Here is a 23,081-nt window from a genome sequence, read left to right as displayed (position 1 = left end):
TGGTGTCATGACGGCCAAAGTCAAAACCAACCACATATGACAGAAATGTAATGTTAACGCAAAGCTAAATAACTTCTTTAAGTTTGATAATTAGACCTGTTATGACATTTGTGACAGGTTATGATTTCTTGGTTAATGTCAAGTTGTCATAATCAAGACATTTTTGTCTTGGTTAATGTCAAGTTTTCATAACAAAGACATTTTAAACAATGTCAACTTTGCATTAAAAGTGTCATGTTTATGACAGTGTCATTTCAGTCTTATGCACACCCCTTCAAATAAAGTGTTACCGTTTAATCAATAGGCCACACAGACGACGTCTTAAACCCAAACTTTTTGAAAAGCTGGTGGTGCTAAAGGGAATCGAATAGATAGATGTCTGAAACACATAGGTACACCACCTGGAGGAGCAGTAGAATATCATGTTTAAAGCAGTTTTTCCAAAGATGAAGTTTGGATCAATGTTCCAGAAACTGTTTGGATTTTCCACAAATATTTTAATCCAGTTGATTTTTAATATCTCATTGAAAAGTGAGAAGTCAATGACCGATAAATCCGCCTCCTCAATTTTATTAGTCAAGACATTTTTCCTGATTTTATGAGGCTTCTTCCTCCATATAAAGTTATATAATAGTTTGTCTAGATTGGCACATTGTAACTTATGAATTTCTATTGATGTAAATAAATCTGCAGCTCGTGAGAGACCTTCTGCTTTAGAAAGAAGAACCTGCCATACGTAGATAAATCTCTTGATCCAAGAGTCAAACTTTAATGAATATAGTCGTGTAGTAAAGAAATATTACTCTCTGTCATCAACTTTTGATTAGGACTGATTTTATTCCATTATAAGTTACTAAATTCTTTATATTTATGCCACATATTTGACCCGAATGCTTATTTTTAACAGAAAACTGCTCACATTTTGAAAGATTCAGATTCAAGCCTGAGCTTTCAGAAAATTGGTTTACAACATTTAGTGCAACTCCTATTTGGGATTCATTTTTTAGAAACAGGGTTGTGTCAACAGCCAGCGGTCAGATTTGTGTTTCTCTTTCATTTAATGTAATTCCTTTGAATGAACTCTTGTGAATTAAATGACAGAGAGTTTGAGCTTCAATCCCCAATAGAAGAGGCGAGGTGGGGCAGTCTTGGCGGAGACCTTTGTGTGTGTGAAATCTTAGATGAGTTTCCATTAGCCAATCGAACACAACTGTTTCCTCATGTACAGAGTTTATACAGCATTAATACAATTCTTACCAAAACTAAAACAGTTTAAGGTGTCAATAATAAACTTGTGGCTTACCGTGTCGAAGGCTTTTTGAAAGTCTAAGAATAAATAAGGTGTTGTTCATCATCTAGAAAGTCTTTGTATTCAATCAGATCCAGAAGTGAAAGTTATTGGTTATGTGACGATCTTTCATGAAACCAGATCGGCATTCATCAATTAAAGTGTGTAATTTAGATTTGAGGCGTTTTGCTAAGATAGATGCTAGAATCTTACAGTCATTATTTAGCAATGTAATGGGTCGCTGATTGTCAATGAACAGCGAGTGTGTGTGAGGTTTTGGATGAAGTGTGTGTCGCCTCAGAGGAGGAGGAAGATCCCTCTGTCAAGATATTCTCTGAAGACAGCCAGAAGAAATTTACCTCAGAGAAACATTTCTACATCTCAGAGCTCAGACCATCACAGCCTGGGGATTTATTGTTCTTTAATTGAGTTATTCCCCAAATAATCTCCTCAAGAGTTATGTCCTGACAGCAGATTTGATTATATTCATTACAGTCATTATTTAGCAATGTAATGGGTCTCCGCTGCCCTGCTGAAAATGTAAAGCAGAAACGCTTAATATCAGATAACGTCCATAATAATTGTACTTTGGGTTTGATTTTTTTGACCGTTGTCATATTGTAAACATGGCCGGCTACTTGAAGCAGAATAGTGGGTCATATATGTCTAATGCTTTTAAAAACCTAAGGCTTTCTTCTTCATATTTTTTTTATTTATTTTTTACTTATTTATTTGCATTAGTAAGCTACATGACATCATCTTTCAAAACATGACCTGCGTGAAAGAGACAAAAAATGAATGTGTTTCTGTCCCCAGCACATTTCAGACCACACTGACGCCCATGGGTTCACATTCAGATTCACAGTGATTACTGTCCCTCATCTTTTCCAAAACTGGCCCTGATTTGTTTTAAGATAACTGGGTCACATTTGCTGCAACATATGTGGGTTATGTTTGGTTTACACCTAGATTAGTCATTGTCAATTGTGCCACATTTTTGCCATAGGTGGCCCACATTTGGTTTGTGATATTTGGGCCATATTCATTATTCATCATATGAGCCACTTTAGGCCCACATTCAGATTACACATTGCCATGAGTGCCGCATCTTTGCCTAAAAAGGCCCACATGTGATTTAAAATATTTGGGCCATATTTTCCATTTTAATGTGGGCCACTTCAGGCTCACACACATTTTGTCGGGCCATAAGAAGGCCTGCAGTGCCGCATCATCGCCTGAAGTGGCCCACATCCGTCTGCTATCTGAGGAGCGAGTGAAACACACACAAATGCTGTTAACTGGGGAAAATGTTTAGTCGGTCTGTAGAGGAGAAGAGACTTCATCCACAGAACAAACACAATATACTGTACATCTGTGCATCAGCAACACACACACACACACACACACACACACACACACACACACAACTAACTTCATATACAATAAAACAATAACAATAAACATATTCTGTGTATAAAATGTTACAGAGATAATGTGAAGGTTTAAAGGTTACATGTAAACTTTATATCTTTTGAAACATATATTTATATCTTTTATGTGCTATAGTTGACAATCACGTTCATGATTAGAAATATCTGAATAATTCTGGATGAGTTTAGTCTAAACATTATTATATTTGCAGGCCTGATAGTGAAGATTTCTGCTGACACTCATCTGAGCTTCTTCCTCTGTTCCACCTTTAATTACAACTAAACCATCATTTGGCTGAATAATAAACCAACATTAATCATTCAATATCACATGTTTCTAATACGCATGCTAACACACACGCTGCTTTATTTAATAGTGAATCTGAGTCTCTTCCACCTGTATGAAACACATTTACACATGTATTTCTCCTCATAGACAGCAGTGAGACTCTTCTGTGGATCACCTGATGGTTTCTGCTCCTCTCATCTCCGTTTCACAGATTTAAACCTTGATGGAAATCCGGTCAATCCGGACGTTTGCCAGTCGATCTTAATCTACTCTGTAAAGTGGAACAGAAGAGAAAACAATCAGTGTTCAGTGGAACAAAGTGGATATTACAAATTTATTGTTTTTTGAGCAAAAATAAATTCAAGTGAATTCCTGTAATCAGATTAATTACCGACTTTATATCATCTTTTGGATAAAGATATTTGTGTATTTAAATATAATAGATGTAAAGCCTGAATCATGTTCATATGTGTGTCTGTGTGTGTCGGTGCGACTCCTATTGAGTCTCTGTAAAGGAGAAACTAATGAGTGTACGGCGTATGGAATAAACCACAGCGAGCAAATACTAATGTTATTTTGAGTTAAACACAAACCTTTAGTTAAAGCCGTTTGTCCTCTAGTTTAAACATGTTTGTAGGCTCTTAGTAAATAACTGAGAGTAAAGTAAGTGTCGAGTAGTGTGACGTGTTGCTTGTCACAGTAAAAACACACTAGAGACAGAGACATTGCTCATGTGAGCTGGACGCTGTGAGCTGAAGCTGGAACTGCACTGATTTTAGCAGGAGTGCAGCGTTTCCTACAATCTGACTAAGTCTGTTTCACACTCAAATGATTCACTTCTACTGACACAGTTCATAAAGCAGGTGTTGATGTATAAAGCTGTGACAGTGATCTTTTCTTCTCTTTCCTCCTTTGTGTTCAACATTTCAATAACTTCACATTATGTTCTCACACAAACCTTTTGTTGCAACAAATCTTATTGATAATTTCCATTTACGAATATTTGAAAGGATTGTTCACATATCAGAGGTAAATGAAGATGTCTTTAATATCTCAGTGATGTTTCCTCACCTCAGGACACAGTTTGAGTCTCGTAGTTCGTCTCTGAGCCGCTGCTTTGAGTCTCCGATCTTATTGTCACTCAGATCAAGCTCTTTTAAAAACTGCAGAGCTTTTGAGTTCTTCAAAGACTGAGTTAAAGAAGAAACATCTGTAACGCCACAGAACTGTAGACTAGAGAGACACAAACAGAGGAAGAGAGATTATCTTACAAACAAATCATGAATGTGAAGAATTTTACACAGATATAATGTGAACTCAGACTCACTGTCAGATATTGAGAATAAAGTGTTTTAGTTTAATAAACCCACAAAGTGCACTGCTATAACCAATGAAACATAAGCCCTGCTGTCTTCAAATAAATAAACTTCAGTCACACTGTAATTGCTGTACAGTATAATGACACTAACTGTAGTTTCTCCAGCTTGAATTGTGGGTTCATCAGTAGATCACTGAGGTTTTTCACTCCAGAGTCTCCTAGTTTATTCACGCTCAGGTCCAGCTCTCTCAGGTGTGACGGGTTTGATTTCAGAGCTGAAGTCAGGATGAGACTCTGTTTCTCTGTAATACTGCAACTCCACAGACTGAAGACAGAGAAATAACAATAGTTCACATCTATGATGATCATCTTATTGAAGAGCTACAGCAGCATTTAGTTTCCAATAGTCCGTTTTAAAACCCAGTCACACTAGTTCTGTGCGCTGGAAGACACTGTTTCTTCTCTTTCATTTCTAACTATTTATTTGACGTCTCTCTTCTTTATTCTCTGTTGAAAAGGCAGATTTCTGCGTGTACACAATCAGTGCATTGTATCAGTTATTGGGAATTAAACAATTACTATCTACACTCTAAAAAGTTTTATATGATTTACAACATTTTTTTTGGTGAAAAATGTTCACACTCAAAAATATTGATTCAATTTTAAAGCAGTGAAATCAATTACAATACACTGTATAAGCTAACTAGAAAAAAAGCACACAAAACCCAGAAAGTGCACTGCTATAACCAATGAAACATAAAGCCTGTTTTATGCTTCTGCGTCGAATCGACGGCGTACCCCCGCAGACCCCTATCCGTCGACGCAAACCCCTCTCCGACCCCTCCGCCGTAGCTCGACGTGCACCTCCAAAAATTTGTAACTACGCGTCGAGGCGACGCAGACAGCAAGGGCTTTGATTGGTCAGATTATACATCAATTCAGGAGTGTAGCTTTTCCAATTTCCCCCTCCCGCTATTAGCGCTATTTTTAACATTTGCACCCTCGTTTTGATATTTATAATACTCTTAGAAAGTAAATAACTCTAAGAAAGTAAATAAAGAATTAATCTAAAAATAAAGTTTTTATATATTTCATTGAATATATGTCTATATTCTTTTCTTTCTTTTTTGCTCGCAATAAACTTCAATCAATCAATAAATCAACGTTTGTTTTGAAACACAGTTTGTTGTTTATTTTCAATACAATGTTCACGGTTACATCATTGATAATACAGTACTAACCAAGTCTGCCACGGGACACATTATATCCTGCCATCGCACAGTTCCATGTGGAGACTGAAAAAAATCCTTCAAGTCATTCCGAACAGGTATCGTTATGGCAGCTCGGGTGGAACCTTTATTTTATTGTCTATGGGTGGAACGGGCCCTGGACATCCGTGTTGATTCTGTGGGGATAAAGTTTGTGTCGTCTTGTTATTCGACGTCGATTAGCTCCAGCTGGCAGCTGCAACAACATTCTCTCTCTTTCGCTCACGGCGCACGGAACCAAAGAGATTCGCGAACCCCCCTAGCGTTCTGGCGGCGAAATGCACCGCGATGCACCACAACCTCACGCAGAAGTATAAAACGGGCATGACGCCGTAGCAGTGACGACGTAGCTACGCCGTGGAGTTGACGCAGAAGCATAATGAGGCCTTAAGCCCTGCTGTCTTCAAATAAATAAACTTCAGTCACACTGTAATTACTGTACAGTATAATGACACTAACTGTAGTTTCTCCAGCTTGAATTGTGGGTTCATCAGTAGATCACTGAGGTTTTTCACTCCAGAGTCTCCTAGTTTATTCTCGCTCAGGTCCAGCTCTCTCAGGTGTGACGGGTTTGATTTCAGAGCTGAAGTCACATCAGAACAACCTTCATCTGTCATATCACACCAGCTTAACCTACATTAGCAGAGAGAGAGAGAGAGAGAGAGAGAGAATGAAGAAAATAAGAGACTTTTTATTCTGTAAAGTCACATCATCTTCATCAGCAAATAAAACAGACAAAGGAAGAGAGATCTTCATCTTTATTTCACCAGATCACAAAATACTAAGGTGAAAATGTTTGTACAAATATAATGTTAATGTGTTCTAGTTTAAACAGTTGAAGTGATTTTAAGCATTTTGATTCTTGTGTGTGAATGTGACTGACCTCAATCTCTCCAGTTTAGAGTGTGAATCCTTCAGTACGGCACATAAGTGCTTCACTCCTGAGTTTCCTAGATTATTCCCGCTCAGGTCCAGCTCTCTCAGGTGTGACGGGTTTGATTTCAGAGCTGAAGTCAGGATGAGACTCTGTTTCTCTGTAATACTGCAATCATTCAGACTGAAGACAGAGAAATAACAATAGTTCACATCTATGATGATCATCTTATTGAAGAGCTACAGCAGCATTTAGTTTCCAATAGTCTGTTTTAAAACCCAGTCACACTAGTTCTGTGCGCTGGAAGACACTGTTTCTTCTCTTTCATTTCTAACTATTTATTTGACGTCTCTCTTCTTTATTCTCTGTTGAAAAGGCAGATTTCTGTGTGTACACAATCAGTGCATTGTATCAGATGCTGGGAATTAAACAATTACTATCTACAGGCTAAAAAGTTTTATATGATTTACTACATTTTTTTGGTGAAAAATGTTCACACTCAAAAATATTGATTCAATTTTAAACCAGTGAAATCAATTACAATACACTGTATAAGCTAACTAGAAAAAAAGCACACAAAACCCAGAAAGTGCAGTGCTATAACCAATGAAACATAAGCCCTGCTGTCTTCAAATAAATAAACTTCAGTCACACTGTAATTCAGTGGTGGGCCGTCAGGGCCAGCAAGGCCTTCTCTGAACACTATCAGAATCACTGACTTGCACTTTAATATATTTTTTGCATGAATATTAAATTATTCCCAATAGTTCATTCTCTTAATTTCATAGCTTTTCTCTTGGTTGCGCTGCTTCCAGTATTGTGTTTTTATGTTAGAGCTTGTATCCAATCATATTTCAGCCATCATGTGTTGCCGGGTAAATAAATCTGCCTGGAGGCCTTCAGTATCGACAGTGCAGGCGCCTGTAGCTTAAAATGAAAGGCAATGAAACTGTTTCTTTAACCAATCAGATAATCCGTCAGATTTAATCAGCCAATCAGATTTCACTTTGACTGCAGCGGGGCCATCTAGCAGGCTAATAATAACATCTGTATTTTCTCGTTCTTTGATTGGATGCGCGTACTATTACTGGTAGTATCCGCATCTGTAGCGAACTGCATAAACTAAAATATATTCCTGTAGATGTAATAGATTTCAACCCACAAATTAATGTTTCTTTCCCTCCTCGACCCCCAGCAGAAAAAAATCCCTTATTCAGCCTGAGCTAAACGCAGAGTAACGGGACTCTATTCGATCTCTCCGGGTAAAAACAGAACTGATTAATGTAAGTTATGCCACGAATGATTTTGAAGGCAAAAGTCCCGCTGATCTCGTTGATTTCGGTCAAAACTCTGTGTGAGAGCATGGGGCAGCTGTACACATCGTCATGTTTTGCGGTGACTGTGTGCTTCTGTCGAACAGGCACTCTCAGCCATAAAGCAAATTAAAATTTATGCTAGAAATAAGACGAGACAGACACGACATTATTGGAACTGAAACGCAGTTAGAACCTGTACGACAGTAATTGAAGTCTTCTTGAGGAAAGAAATAAGAATGGATTTTGTGTAAAAAAAATAATCTGTAGTTTTGGTGAGTATATGCTTTTTTGCCCGTGGTGAATATGATTTTCTTCTTAATTTTTTGTATAAATTTATGATCGAAAATTAATTTTTTTCAAACATTCTTACTATTGTAACGTCTGAAAAGGGACTATTGTAACCCTTGAACAACAAGATAAGTGAGGCTCCGTTTCTGAACTTATAATCGGATTCGGAACGCAAGAACCACTTTACAAACGCAGCAGCCGAACTCACGCGCTCGTTTCTCTCTACCGGCCTCTCCCGAACTCACCGCATAACCCAATAACTGCCGGTGCAAAATAAAAACAACAATTATAGAGAGTCTTTACGCTGATACACTATTAAAAGTTATTAATTCAGGTAGGACAGATGGCCTAAATGCACGGCCCGCCACTGCTGTAATTGCTGTACAGTATAATGACACTAACTGTAGTTTCTCCAGCTTGAATTGTGGGTTCATCAGTAGATCACTGAGGTTTTTCACTCCAGAGTCTCCTAGTTTATTCCCGCTCAGGTCCAGCTCTCTCAGGTGTGACGGGTTTGATTTCAGAGCTGAAGTCACATCAGAACAACCTTCATCTGTCATATAACAGCAGATTAATCTACATTAGCAGAGAGAGAGAGAGAGAGAGAGAGAGAGAGAGAGAGAGAGAGAGAGAGAGAGAATGAAGTCACATCAAAGTCACATCATCTTCATCAGCAAATAAAACAGACAGAGGAAGAGAGATCTTCATCTTTATTTCACCAGATCACAAATACTAAGGTGAAAATGTTTGTACAAATATAATGTTAATGTGTTTTAGTTTAAACAGTTGAAGTGATTTTAAGCATTTTTATTCTTGTATGTGAATGTGACTGACCTCAATCTCTCCAGTTTACAGTGTGAATCCTTCAGTACGGCACATAAGTGCTTCACTCCTGTGTTTCCTAGATTATTCCGGCTCAGGTCCAGCTCTCTCAGGTGTGACGGGTTTGATTTCAGAGCTGAAGTCAGGATGAGACTCTGTTTCTCTGTAATACTGCAATAACTCAGACTGAAGACAGAGAAATAACAATAGTTCACATCTATGATGATCATCTTATTGAAGAGCTACAGCAGCATTTAGTTTCCAATAGTCTGTTTTAAAACCCAGTCACACTAGTTCTGTGCGCTGGAAGACACTGTTTCTTCTCTTTCATTTCTAACTATTTATTTGACGTCTCTCTTCTTTATTCTCTGTTGAAAAGGCAGATTTCTGCGTGTACACAATCAGTGCATTGTATCAGATATTGGGAATTAAACAATTACTATCTACAGGCTAAAAAGTTTTATATGATTCACTACATTTTTTTGGTGAAAAATGTTCACACTCAAAAATATTGATTCAATTTTAAACCAGTGAAATCAATTACAATACACTGTATAAGCTAACTAGAAAAAAAAGCACACAAAACCCAGAAAGTTCACTGCTATAAGCAATGAAACATAAGCCCTGCTGTCTTCAAATAAATAAACTTCAGTCACACTGTAATTCAGTGGTGGGCCGTCAGGGCCAGCAAGGCCTTCTCTGAACACTATCAGAATCACTGACTTGCACTTTAATATATTTTTTGCATGAATATTAAATTATTCCCAATAGTTCATTCTCTTAATTTCATAGCTTTTTTGGTTGCGCTGCTTCCAGTATTGTGTTTTTATGTTAGAGCTTGTATCCAATCATATTTCAGCCATCATGTGTTGCCGGGTAAATAAATCTGCCTGGAGGCCTTCAGTATCGACAGTGCAGGCGCCTGTAGCTTAAAATGAAAGGCAATGAAACTGTTTCTTTAACCAATCAGATAATCCGTCAGATTTAATCAGCCAATCAGATTTCACTTTGACTGCAGCGGGGCCATCTAGCAGGCGAATAATAACATCTGTATTTTCTCGTTCTTTGATTGGATGCGCGTACTATTACTGGTAGTATCCGCATCTGTAGCGAACTGCATAAACTAAAATATATTCCTGTAGATGTAATAGATTTCAACCCACAAATTAATGTTTCTTTCCCTCCTCGACCCCCAGCAGAAAAAAATCCCTTATTCAGCCTGAGCTAAACGCAGAGTAACGGGACTCTATTCGATCTCTCCGGGTTAAAACAGAACAGATTAATGTAAGATATGCCACGAATGATTTTGAAGGCAAAAGTCCCGCTGATCTCGTTGATTTCGGTCAAAACTCTGTGTGAGAGCATGGGGCAGCTGTACACATCGTCATGTTTTGCGGTGACTGTGTGCTTCTGTCGAACAGGCACTCTCAGCCATAAAGCGAATTAAAACTTATGCTAGAAATAAGACGAGACAGACACGACATTATTGGAACTGAAACGCAGTTAGAACCTGTACGACAGTAATTGAAGTCTTCTTGAGGAAAGAAATAAGGATGGATTTTGTGTAAAAAAAATAATCTGTAGTTTTGGTGAGTATATGCTTTTTTCCCCGTGGTGAATATGATTTTCTTCTTAATTTTTTGTATAAATTTATGATCGAAAATTAATTTTTTTCAAACATTCATACTATTGTAACGTCTGAAAAGGGACTATTGTAACCCTTGAACGACAAGATAAGTGAGGCTCCATTTCTGAACTTATAATCGGATTCGGAACGCAAGAACCACTTTACAAACACAGCAGCCGAACTCACGCGCTCGTTTCTCTCTACCGGCCTCTCCCGAACTCACCGCATAACCCAATAACTGCCGGTGCAAAATAAAAACAACAATTATAGAGAGTCTTTACGCTGATACACTATTAAAAGTTATTAATTCAGGTAGGACAGATGGCCTAAATGCACGGCCCGCCACTGCTGTAATTGCTGTACAGTATAATGACACTAACTGTAGTTTCTCCAGCTTGAATTGTGGGTTCATCAGTAGATCACTAAGGTTTTTCACTCCTGAGTCTCCTAGTTTATTCCCGCTCAGGTCCAGCTCTCTCAGGTGTGACGGGTTTGATTTCAGAGCTGAAGTCACATCAGAACAACCTTCATCTGTCATATAACAGCAGATTAATCTACATTAGCAGAGAGAGAGAGAGAGAGAGAGAGAGAGAGAGAGAGAGAGAGAGAGAGACAATGAAGTCACATCAAAGTCACATCATCTTCATCAGCAAATAAAACAGACAGAGGAAGAGAGATCTTCATCTTTATTTCACCAGATCACAAATACTAAGGTGAAAATGTTTGTACAAATATAATGTTAATGTGTTTTAGTTTAAACAGTTGAAGTGATTTTAAGCATTTTGATTCTTGTATGTGAATGTGACTGACCTCAATCTCTCCAGTTTACAGTGTGAATCCTTCAGTACGGCACATAAGTGCTTCACTCCTGTGTTTCCTAGTTTATTCCTGCTCAGGTTCAGCTCTCTCATTGCCACAATGTGTTTTGAAAAAAGTAAAGAAATAGGGTTGGGTATCGAGAATCGAGTATCGATTGGAACCGGGACTAACTTTTCGTTTTTCCCGGAATCGTTCAAAAGTTAAAATTTCGATTCCTAGTTTCGATATTCACAAGGTGCGTTCCATTCGACCGTAAGTGGACTGCGAAGTGGACTTCACAGGGTATTTTGCCATCTTAAGTGAGATTCCAATTCGAAGGGAACGAACATGTTCGGTTCAAAGGGCAATGCAAACGGCATAGGGAATAAGGGAACATTGATACATCACTTCACAGGAAGTCAGTGAAGTCCAATTCAACTGATATACCGTGTTCAGGGAGTAGGGAGCAGTGAACACTTGTGTAGGGACTCTGTCGAATGGAACGCACCTACAGTCCGCCGAGCGGAAGAAGAAACCGCTGAACACCAACGAAGAAGCGTCTACCGGAAGTGTTGGCATAACCGCGCGAGTTGAACATGAGTAGCTTAAGTCGGCGGTCCAAAGTGTGGCTTCACTTTTCTAAAAATAACGAAATCTCGGCAAAATGCAATATTTGTGACAAAAGGAGTATTTGTGACAGAAGGAGTATTTCCTTCAGAAACGCCGTTGGTTAGCAAGGTTAGCTAAACTTTTTTGACCCTGCCTCTTAAAAGAATCGGAATCGAGAATCGTTAGGAACCGGAATCGAAACAAGGAATCGGAATCAGAATCGTTCAAATTCAAACGATACCCAACCCTATAAAGAAAACTTTAAAAAATCTTGTCGATTTGGTTGAAGATAATATTTTAACAGGGCAAAAGTGGTACACGTTTCATGATCCTAATAACGAAGATGTGACGCAAAGTCAAGTGGTTGTTTATGCGAAGTTCTAACTGTTTACAATGAAATAAAGGCAATTAAATATGATTGTATTGTTTAACTGTTTTTTCTTGGGTTAAAAATAAATATGTTTTTTAGCATGTTTGTTTTGACCATATGTGCAACATGACATCATGACTTTTGCGTAAACATATACGCCACTTTCGAGTCAGGTGGCGTGTTATCTCCACGCATTTTGTGCTATCCGCGTGTGTCCGCGTGTATGCGTATATATGGCTACGCCATTAACGTCCGCGTCATTCCGCGTGTCTGACCACGCAGTCAAATCTCCAGTCATAAATGCCATTAACCCCAGTGACGGTTAGGTTTAGGGACGGGGTTGAGGTAAGTCATATATTTATATAACGTTAAGTCAACGGCGTTCATAAACACGCTGAAAGGCGATTATAAGTCTTGATAGCACGCCAAAAATGGAAATACGAATTGGCGTGTCATACACACGCTACTTCATGAGATCAGTCTGATATGTGCTACCATGTAGGTCAGCTGCTACAATGAATTATTTTTTTTTGCCCCCCCTGGCTCGAATGTCAAACTCCACCTATGGATTCACGAAGGTCACATTTTCAGGTTGTAAAATCCGGAATTCCGGATTAAGCCGTAAAAATCACATCCCTGCTACTAACTAGATAAAAAACTGTGAAAAGATAAAGAACTATAAAAAAAATGTGAGCAATAAGTAAACCCCCAGAAAGTGCACTGCTATAACCAATGAAACATAAGCCCTGCTGTCTTCAAATAAATAAACTTCAGTCACACTGTAATTGCTGTACAGTATAATGACACTAACTGTAGTTTCTCCAGCTTGAATTGTGGGTTCATCAGTAGATCACTGAGGTTTTTCACTCCAGAGTCTCCTAGTTTATTCCTGCTCAGGTCCAGCTCTCTCAGGTGTGACGGGTTTGATTTCAGAGCTGAAGTCACATCAGAACAACCTTCATCTGTCATATCACACCAGCTTAACCTACATTAGCAGAGAGAGAGAGAGAGAGAGAGAGAGAGAGAGAGAGAGAGAGAGAGAGAGAGAGAGAGAGAGAGAATGAAGAAAATAAGAGACTCTTTATTCTGTAAAGTCACATCATCTTCATCAGCAAATAAAACAGAGGAAGAGAGATCTTCATCTTCATCAGATCACAAAATACTAAAGTGAAAATGTTTGCAGAAATTTATTGTGAAATTAGACTCTGTGAGATATTGCGTATAAATAAATACTGCTATATTGAGTGAATAAATGAATATTGAGTGTTTTAGTTTAAACTTTTGATTCTTGTATGCATGTATATACATACAATATCTGAGGTAGAAGTGTGCTTTCGGAGCGTGTGATTGGCTGAATGTGAGGTAGAAATGTGCTTTCGGAGCATGTGATTGGCTGAATCTGAGGTAGAAGTGTGCTTTCGGAACGTGTGATTGGCTGAATGTGAGGTAGAAATGTGCTTTCGGAGCGTGTGATTGGCTGAATCTGAGGTAGAAGTGTGCTTTCGGAACGTGTGATTGGCTGAATATGAGGTGGAAGTGTGCCTTCGGAGCGTGTGATTGGCTGAATGTGCAGTAGAAGGGAGCATTCCTAGCGTGTGATTGGCTGAATCTGAGGTAGAAGTGTATGGAAGTAAAATAATGTCTAATGTTTTTGAAACAAAAAGCATGTTGAATTGCACCAATTCAAAAAAAAAAAAAGCTTTGTGTTAATCCTGCTTGCATTTTAATCCATTGTATTTTTAAGGCTTACATTTTTATGGGCTGAAATTCAACATGGTTGAATATTTAAGCTGTGAATATTTCAATTAAAAACATTTTTCATCATTAAAAATTCAATAATCCATATTCACCTTTCATATTTCACTTCCAAAACTGTTTAAAAATACAACCTATAATATTCAACAGGCAATTTTCGGTCCATTTTATTTCGCCTTGAAAATTCGCTTCCACAAATTCAGTGGTTCAAATTCGACAGTAAATTCAACGGTGACATCCAGAAACTGCAGGAAAAGCAGTAGATTACTGAGCATACTCTCTATCTGCTGTTAGACGTCTTTACCAGCAGGGGGTGCACGCGCATGTTGAAACAAAACAACAGGAGAGGCCTTCACAAAACGTCATTTGCTGAAATGGACAGAGCGATGAGTATGAGTTATAATTTATATGTGTGTGGGAAAGATTGATTAAGACACAAAACACACGAGCCTTTACTCAAGTGTCTTATGAGACTTAATTTTGATTTGTCCACGGCAAAACTAAATTCTCTCACCGTTGGCATTGATAGTAAAACAACTGTTATACACTGAGACAGAGTGAATTGTTTGTTATAGTCACTATGACGGAATACTACATTTATTTATTTTTTTAAACTTTAATGATGGAATAAATTGCTTTAAGTGTCAAAAACAGTCTCTCTCTCTCTCTCTCTCTCTCTCTCTCTCACACACACACTAACACACTCTCATCTCTCTCTCTCACACACACACACACACTAACACACTCTCTCACACTAACACATTCTCTCTCTCTCTCTCTCTCTCACACTAACACACTCTCCTCTCTCTCGTTCTCTCACACACACACTAACACACTCTCATCTCTCTCTCTCTCTCACACACACACTAACACACTCTCTCACACTAACACACTCTCTCTCTCTCTCTCTCTCTCTCACACACACACACACACACACTAACGATTATCTTTGCCTCTTATCCCGCGATTGTCATACAGTATTGTAAAAGTATGGAAGCAAATGAGAGACATAACTATTTGAAATTTAACAGCCACTGAATACTTTTACTAGTTTTGAACACTAGTTTTGTATTCAATTTTATTTTGAAAAACATTTGTCTGAATTTATTTGCTCGGAATTCACCCCTTATAAATTATTTTACTTTGGAAACCATGCGTCTGAATTTATTTGTTTCGAATTTACCAATTTACCATTTATAATACAAAAAGTTGAGTATCTATTAGTTTTTCTCGATTGTTTACACACATTTCCTGCAAGTATGCCTCATACTCTCAGAACTCTACACACAAATCTAAAAACACACACACAATCGGCAAAACCCCTCAATTCTAGTGCAAAAGGAAACTTTATAATTGTAAAACTGTGTGACGTGTGTTTGCCCATGTGACGAGTCAGTGTGAATATTTGAATGGTAGTGTGTTCCTCGTGAAAACAAGAGATTTTCTGCATGAAAATTGTGCCAAATGCAGAGAATTTGTGTGTAGTGTTTTGAAAAAGTGTGTTTTAGAGCTGCAATTTGAGTGTAAAGCAGGAATTGTGCTTGTAGTTCATCAGAATTGGTTCAGGGGGTTGGTGAATGAGTTACATGTTGTGGTCATTGTGTCTCAAGTACCAGAATTTGTGTGTAAACAATTGAGAAAAACTGTAACAGAAATGCAATATGACATCCATAACTATGTGTTCAGTGGTGTATAAAGAACTTACTTAATAAACCGTAATGTTTTTATTACCTTAGAGAGAGACATTTATATCTCCATAACCGCGGGAATCCCCTTCTATGAAGGTCGCCATATCATGACGTCATCTTTCTACCGTAGCTGAACGCGGACAAACAGCGCTACAGAACGTGTTTCGCCACTACCTTGAAAGAGAAGCAGCAGAAAGCTAGAAACTAGCCATAAACTCTGTGAGTAGTGACTTTTCCCTTAGTGAGTAGTGTAAAATATGTAGTTGGGATTGTTTCATGTAACTTAGTTCTCCCTCGCTGTGTTATGGGTTTGTTATGTGGGGATAAATGTGCTGTTATGTTCGTAAGACAGCTGATTAGTACTCATGTCATTGATCTAGGGCTGCAACTAACGATTATTTTGATAATCGATTAATCGGACGATTATTTTTTCGATTAATCGGATAAAAAATTATATTTCATTTTTTTTGTTTATTATAACTAAATAAAACCCTAAAACCCTAAAAACCACTCTTTTGTGTGTTAAACAATCTACTTAATACAGACAACTTCATTATAAAGAAAAACAACAAATAAAAAAAATATATATGAACATAACCTATGACAAAAATGCTATTGTAAAATAGATTAGTGGATAACTCAGCAAAACTTAGCCTAGAAATATCACAAGTGCACAATAATTTTATAAAATCTGAACATTTAGTGAAAAAAACATTCCTTAGTGGGGAACAAATAAGAGACAATAAGTGTAGCACTAACTCTGGTAAAATGTTACACATTGCTCTTTGTATTGTTGTTATACATTCATGAAAAACATCTTAAAAATCAGATGCACAGCTGTTTTAAATGTAAAGCACAGCTTTTAGTGAGGAAGTAAAATATAATAGATAGGACAGAACAAGAAAGGCTATTACACTCAAAAAAATGATGTGTTGGCTTTACTTAGGGCCAATCCCAATTCTACCCCTTACCCCTTCCCTTTCCCCTTGACCCTTGAAACAGAGTGGCAATGCGTAGGGGTGAAAATATTCCCCTAAGAAATGGGACACCACTACGCCTCCGTTAAACGTCATTATAAGTCGTCGCTAGCGCCTACGTCACAGGATATGCGCCGATGTTTATCACAACTTCCAAGATCCCGTCGACAGCTGCAGTTATCTCAGTCGCGTGGGTTACAGCTATTTTCTTGCATCTTGTGAAGTTCGCAGGAAACAACGGAGACGATGAAAATATGTTGCGGGACTATCGTTAGCAAACTACAGTAATTTTAGCGATTTTTTTTACAAACGTTTCTGTGAAGAAACTGACCGTAAATATGAACACAATATTGAATGTAACATAAAGCAAATCATTATTTGTCGTTATAATACTTATTAAAGCCACAAATACTTAAATGTATGGGTCTCCTTTGTCGCTTGGGCAGCCAGCCTGGGTTAGCAGTGACACTTCTCATACCCCTTCGTTTGAAGTGTGCTCCCGAAAAATCTTCGTTTGAAGGGCTATCTGGCCCTTCACCCTAGCCCTCCCCCTCCAACCAAAAGAGAATTGGGACAGCCCAACCCCTTCACGTGGACGCGCAAAACGGAGGGGAAGGGGAAAGTGAAGGGGTAAGGGGTAGAATTGGGATTGGCCCTTAAAGGTATAGCGGAGGATCTTTCCGAATTTTAGAGAAGACCCGCCCTCACCAAATTTTTTTTTTTAAAAATGCACATGAACAAACACAACACTCTTGCTCCCGAGAGGGAATGCCTATTATGCCTTGCACAATTATGTTGCAAATTATAAACTAACTCAAAAACATTCATAAAAAAGACAACGCCCTTCCGTGTTTTATTTACTTATTATACTGATCGATTGAGTGACCGAGGACTCAAGACATGATATGTACAACCCTGTATCACACGAAATACGTTCTGAGGAAACTATTTTGCAAATCGCAATTACGATACATGGCAACATATAAGCAGTGCTATTACGTTGGTCCGTCTCTTTGTTAATACCTAGGTATTAATACGTTATTTTTATACATAGTTGCATATGTAATGGAGAAGTTAGCGTGTTGCATTTGTGTAATAATAAACACACAAGGTTTTAGAATATTTCAGCGTGATACCATTTCCATTTGGTCAAAAGGCTACTTTAGACAAATTGAGATGTTTACCGTGTCTATGCGGTGCATGACTTGTGCCAGGGCTAGCATTGCTAAGTAGCTTGCATTAACTTTTACTAGTGACTTTAAATGGATTTCTCCAAATAGCATGACAAACTTTACCTGTCTAGTAGAATCTTCGGGATCAGTGAGAAGTCTGCGGCATCAGTGAGAAGCCCAACCTGTGCTTTTAGCGCACGCCAGCGTGTGATATTCACCCAAAATCACTCTGGTCTTGTTTCTATATTCTGCGGCCTCTCTTCTTATACTTCGTATACATTTTTTCTCTTTCGACCCTCACTAACTCTGACATAATACACCTGAAAGTGAAAACTACTAGGGATGAGCACGTACGACGTGCTCTTACGTAAACATATCACCAGAATGATTGACACATAGGTGGACCAATAGTATAGACTACCCACCCGGAAAAAGAAAATCCTCCGCTACACCTTTAACTTTTTCATGTAAACAGGTTCCACCGGTTCCACATAACTTTGTTTTGTTAAACAAACATAATTTGTTCATGTAACTTCAACATCATGGAAGTCATTTTAAGCCATCCAATCAAACTCTGACCTGAGTGTTAAAGTTAATGAGACAATTAAGTGAATAACTGAGTGAGGATTGAGCATTATTGAAGACACCTGATGTTAACAAGCAGAATCACTGAAGGAGAAAATCACAAATTGTAAGCCACCGTTATGGAGATCAGTGTCTGCTTTAGTTGGGCTCTTGACCCCTATATTATTAACTTTAGATTATGTTTGGCTGTATATGAGTTATAACAGCCAGATGATCACATAGAAAGGGTGGAACTGGGGCTTAAACCACCAAACTTCCGTTTTGTAGTCAAACTGCATGAGCCACTGTTAAATTTACCTTATGGATCATAACAGCACTGCTGTTGTAAAACATACAATTTTTGCCTTTTCAATGAAATTCAAATGATCAAATCAATAAACAAAAAAAATTTCTGGGTGCATTCTGGGTGCCTCCAATCAAAATTCATTCATGGCTCCCATCATGCATTGCTGCATGAATAAATAATGAGCTTAAGACATCTAAAGCAGAATCACAAGGAAAAAAATCTAAAATTTTAAGCCACCGTTATTGAGATGAGTGTTTGCTTTAGTTGGGCTCTTCACCCTTATATTATTAACTTTATATTTTAATTTACTATTGCATCTGAGTAATACCTGCCAGATGAACAAAGATTAACAATTATAAAATGATGTTGGACATATAATGACATTCATCTTTTGAAATTTATGTCTGTAATTTATTCTGTTGGTTAGTTTTTAACTGAAATTCTGCATAAATATCCAGAATGTTCTCAAAAGTTTTTTTTTTTGTTTTTTTACAAAAAAATGCTTCTGTAAGGCACACACAGACCTCAAGATTCAGTCAATGCTTCTCAACAACGGTGACAAGTAGAATATTCAATTAGGAAAAGTAAATTACATAGACAATTCAGATCATAATTTATTCAAACCGCAATGCATGATGGGAGACATTAATGAGTTGTGATTGGTGGCAAGAAGGACTATTAATGACACCACGATTGAGATAGAGAGGCTGATTATTGATATCTGTTTCTACATAAAGATTAAGTGATTTGATCAGAATAGTTTTATTAAATATTTTATATTATAAGAAAATACAGATATGTTGTATAATCACTAAACTGTTGCTAACAAGTTAATCCTAACCATCAGAATTACGAATTTTCAGTTCACAGCATGATTATGTCAAAACATAACCAACACTATCAGATCACAGTTTTCTTTGTTCATTTGACTGTTATAAATCAATCACAGCAGCCAAACAAAGTTTAAAGTAAAAGTATAAGTGTCAAGAGCCCAACTAAAGCGAACACTGATCTCCATAACGGTGACTTACAATTTGTGATTTTCTCCTTCAGTGATTCTGCTTGTGTTCATCAGGTGTCTTCAATAATGCTCAATCATCACTCAGTTATTCACTTAATTATCTCATTAACTTTAACACTCAGCTCAGAGTTTGATTGGATGGCTTAAAATGACTTCCATGATGTTGAAGTTACATGAACAAATTATGTTTGTTTAACAAAACAAAGTTATGTGGAACCGGTGGAACCTGTTTACATGAAAAAGTTAAGTAAAGCCAACACATCATGACATGATCATGAAAGAGCTGCACAAAGTGCTTATGCGCATCGCGAGTGCAGAATGATGCGCTTGAAGCAACACGAAGTCACAGGGCGGCCGGCGCGCAGCTCTTCAGTGTCCGCCGCATTAAAGTTAAAAGCACCAAGACTGTGTATTATACAGTATTTTTGCAATAGTTTATTAAGCCTTTTCTTTTAACAGTTTTAAATTTCGAGGTTAGGCTACTGTGCACGTGAAGAACAATTATAGTGCGCCGACTCTACTCTAGTGTTGTGAGCTAACAGACACTCAGTAGAAAGTGATTAAATTACAATAAAAGTCTAGCAAGATAGAAATAGTAACCATCATAGACCTTTATCTACGGATCAATTATAATAATAACATTGAATCATCTTGGAAAGAGTTTCATCATGTTAACTGTTGTAACGCGACGCGAATAGAGAATGACTGACAGCCGCAGTGGAGGGAAAAGCTTAGGTTAACTTGAATTTAATGACTTAAATATACATTTCTATCTCACATTATACTATAGTATGGCTTCATAAAGTATACACGATTAACGTAGGTCACCTATTTTGGTTTTAAAATGGCGAATTTGCCGAAAGGTGAATGATTTTCGTGTATGCTGCATATTGATAGCGGTTTCCTGATGCCCGCAAATTAGTTCAAACTCACGGAATCAAGAGCGTGCATGCGAGACAGAAGATAATGTGCTCCAAACCGTCCGTGTTGCGCGCGCGAGGCAGGGTAGAGCGGCGAGGGAGAGAGACTGCGTGTGTGCCTCATGAAGACGCATGTAAGAAGTACATGTAGCATGTAAACAATCCCCGTGACGTAATCAGACCAACTAATCGATAATGACATTCGTTGACAACGATTTTCATAATCGATTATAATTGATTTTATCGATTAGTTGTTGCAGCCCTACATTGATCGTAAAACAGTATGTTAGAGGAATCACTAACCCGTCGATCTTGTAAGAGATCTAAGTCGATCGCGAAGAGTTTTCAAAATCAGAGAAAAAGCCTATTGTGTGTAGTTTATGGTGTCTATGGGATGCGGAAATGTGCACGCTGTTACAATCATGTCATTTTTGCCGCGCGCACCTTTGGGCTCATGCGGACGCGTCGAGATTAAACAAGGCTTTATGCTTTAACCAGTTCAGCCACAGTAACAGCTCATATTAGCTAGCTAAACTTTTACTACCCTGTTAGAAAAAATATATAGCTGCATAGTTTCATGTGGTTCTTCTCCCTCGCTGTATTATGGGTTTGCTATGTGGGGAGAAATGTGCTGCTGGTTACGTTTGTGAGACAATCAGCTGATCACTATTATTATATTAAATTATATATTAAAACCCTTGATCCTCACCTGACTATGGCTTTGTAAACTGTATCCATGATGTGGTTTATATAATGGATTGTGGTACAGAAACAATGACAATGTTACACACTCTTGTCTTACTCTGGCTATTCTCTGCTGTCTCAGCCGACGAGATGTTTGTCCCGTTTTAGCAACCGTAGCTTCTTCGAAAGCGAGGGGTGAGCAGTGGGCTAAGCCCTTAGTGCAAACCTGGTGCAAACTCGCAACCGAACCACTAGATGTCGCTAAAAATCCCACACTGCACCTTTAAACAGGCCTATGAAAATTTCCATTTTAAAAACCTGAATTTCGATGAATATTTTTCAATGCTCACAAATTCAGATACAAAAAAATAAAATAAATCAACGTACAGAATTTCAGATAAAATAGATTCAGGTTAAATTATGAATTATGGGCGTGCTTCTCAGAGTAGTAGCCATCAGCTTAAAAAAAACAATTTCTGCATTATTTGTCTTGTTTGATGTACTCCTTGTCTCACAACAGCTTTTAAACATTGTTTTGTTTTTTGTTATAAGTCATAAATGACAAGGAGGCAGCCTCTCGCAATGCAAATCAATGGAGACGGTTGGATTGTTTTTCTCCCCTGGTGGGGGCGTGAGCAGCCGGTAACAAGAAGTAGTCGAAGGAGAACGTCCTCATCTCAGTTCTCGCACATGTGCCCATAAGGAAGTAATGGAATAGTCGAATAAAGTCGTTATTTATGTTTTTTTCGCAGAAAAAGTAGTCTCGTCGCTTGATAAACTTATAATTGAGCCGCTGTAGGCACATGGAATATTTTCTTCATTGACTTTCTGGGCCGTCAAGAGCCAGTCCCTTAGGAAGCCTATGGAGGAGGGATCCAGCTCTCAGATTTAATCAAAAATATCTTCATTTGTGTTCTGAAGATGAACGAAGGTCTTACAGGGTTGGTACAGGATGGGGGTGAGTAATTAAAGACTTAATTTTCATTTTTGGGTGAACTAACCCTTTAAAGTGTTGTGCTGTTTTATAAAGGCACAAAGCCATATCATGGTTTCGATTTTAGTTTGTTGGCAAAATATAGCGCTAGAGACCTTTATGTTAGGGTATACATTTTACATCTCATATGTGTTGGGAAAAGGGAGAAGAGAGAGTTCAGAAAAAGACGGTTTTGAACTCGGGTCGAGAGCATCAAAAGCTTCAAGCCCTACGACCTGCGCCACCGTAGCTATTTCGTGACAAGCTTCTTTTGCTAAAAAGACAGACACTTAGTGCAAATATACGCTCCGTTATCTAAAAAGTAAAAAAAATAATTCTTCCCCTCGCTTGGGCCCCAAGTGCGCATGGCCAACTTGCAATAAATAAATTTGATCAGATCGGCCCTCGCGGCCTCGAAACACAACCGGCCCACAGGGGAAATTCCCGACTCTCCCGATTGCCACTCCGCTCCTGGTGCCCAGGGCCCCTTAGATGTCATGGGCCCCTGAGGCAAGAACCCAGTTGCCCTAATGGTTAATCCAGCCCTGGTGGTCTGTGAGTGGTGTGTGCATCTGGCTCCTCCTAAACGGGCATCCTTTACTGTTCTGATCTGACAATCTTTGGTGCTTGCCACCGGGTATTAATTAGCCCTAAGAGCATAATAATCCTTTTTATACCATGGTCTGGGTGAATACTCGATTCTGATTGGCTGCAGGGTGTCCG

At 38.3% G+C, this 23,081-nt stretch overlaps 2 protein-coding genes across 2 annotated transcripts in view; both read right to left on the bottom strand.

The window, feature by feature from the left end:
• Positions 1-2,582: 2,582 nt before the first annotated feature.
• On the bottom strand, positions 2,583-13,097 carry LOC120474306 (uncharacterized). Its single transcript, XM_089119077.1, has 9 exons — positions 11,331-13,097; positions 10,901-11,074; positions 8,906-9,079; positions 8,474-8,647; positions 6,477-6,650; positions 6,053-6,226; positions 4,477-4,650; positions 4,079-4,240; positions 2,583-3,278 (listed from the first exon to the last, which is right to left on the bottom strand). Exons 1-9 carry the CDS (start codon positions 11,429-11,431, stop codon positions 3,269-3,271), a joined length of 1,317 nt encoding a protein of 438 aa, XP_088975203.1. The 5' UTR covers positions 11,432-13,097; the 3' UTR covers positions 2,583-3,268.
• Positions 13,098-13,154: 57 nt separating this feature from the next.
• LOC120469642 (protein NLRC3-like) overlaps positions 13,155-23,081 on the bottom strand; it is a 32,980-nt gene continuing 23,053 nt past the window's right edge. Inside the window, exon 8 of the transcript XR_016146367.1 lies at positions 13,155-13,282. The gene's annotated coding sequence lies outside the window, so the exon portion shown is untranslated. The remainder of the gene's footprint in view (positions 13,283-23,081) is intronic.

Source organism: Pimephales promelas, chromosome 2 (genome assembly GCF_988280905.1).
Source record: "Pimephales promelas chromosome 2, fPimPro1.hap1.1, whole genome shotgun sequence".
NCBI classification, from domain to species: Eukaryota; Metazoa; Chordata; class Actinopteri; order Cypriniformes; family Leuciscidae; genus Pimephales; species Pimephales promelas.
The sequence above is the reverse complement of the archived record's forward strand: the minus strand, read 5'-3'. Positions and strand labels throughout refer to the sequence as shown.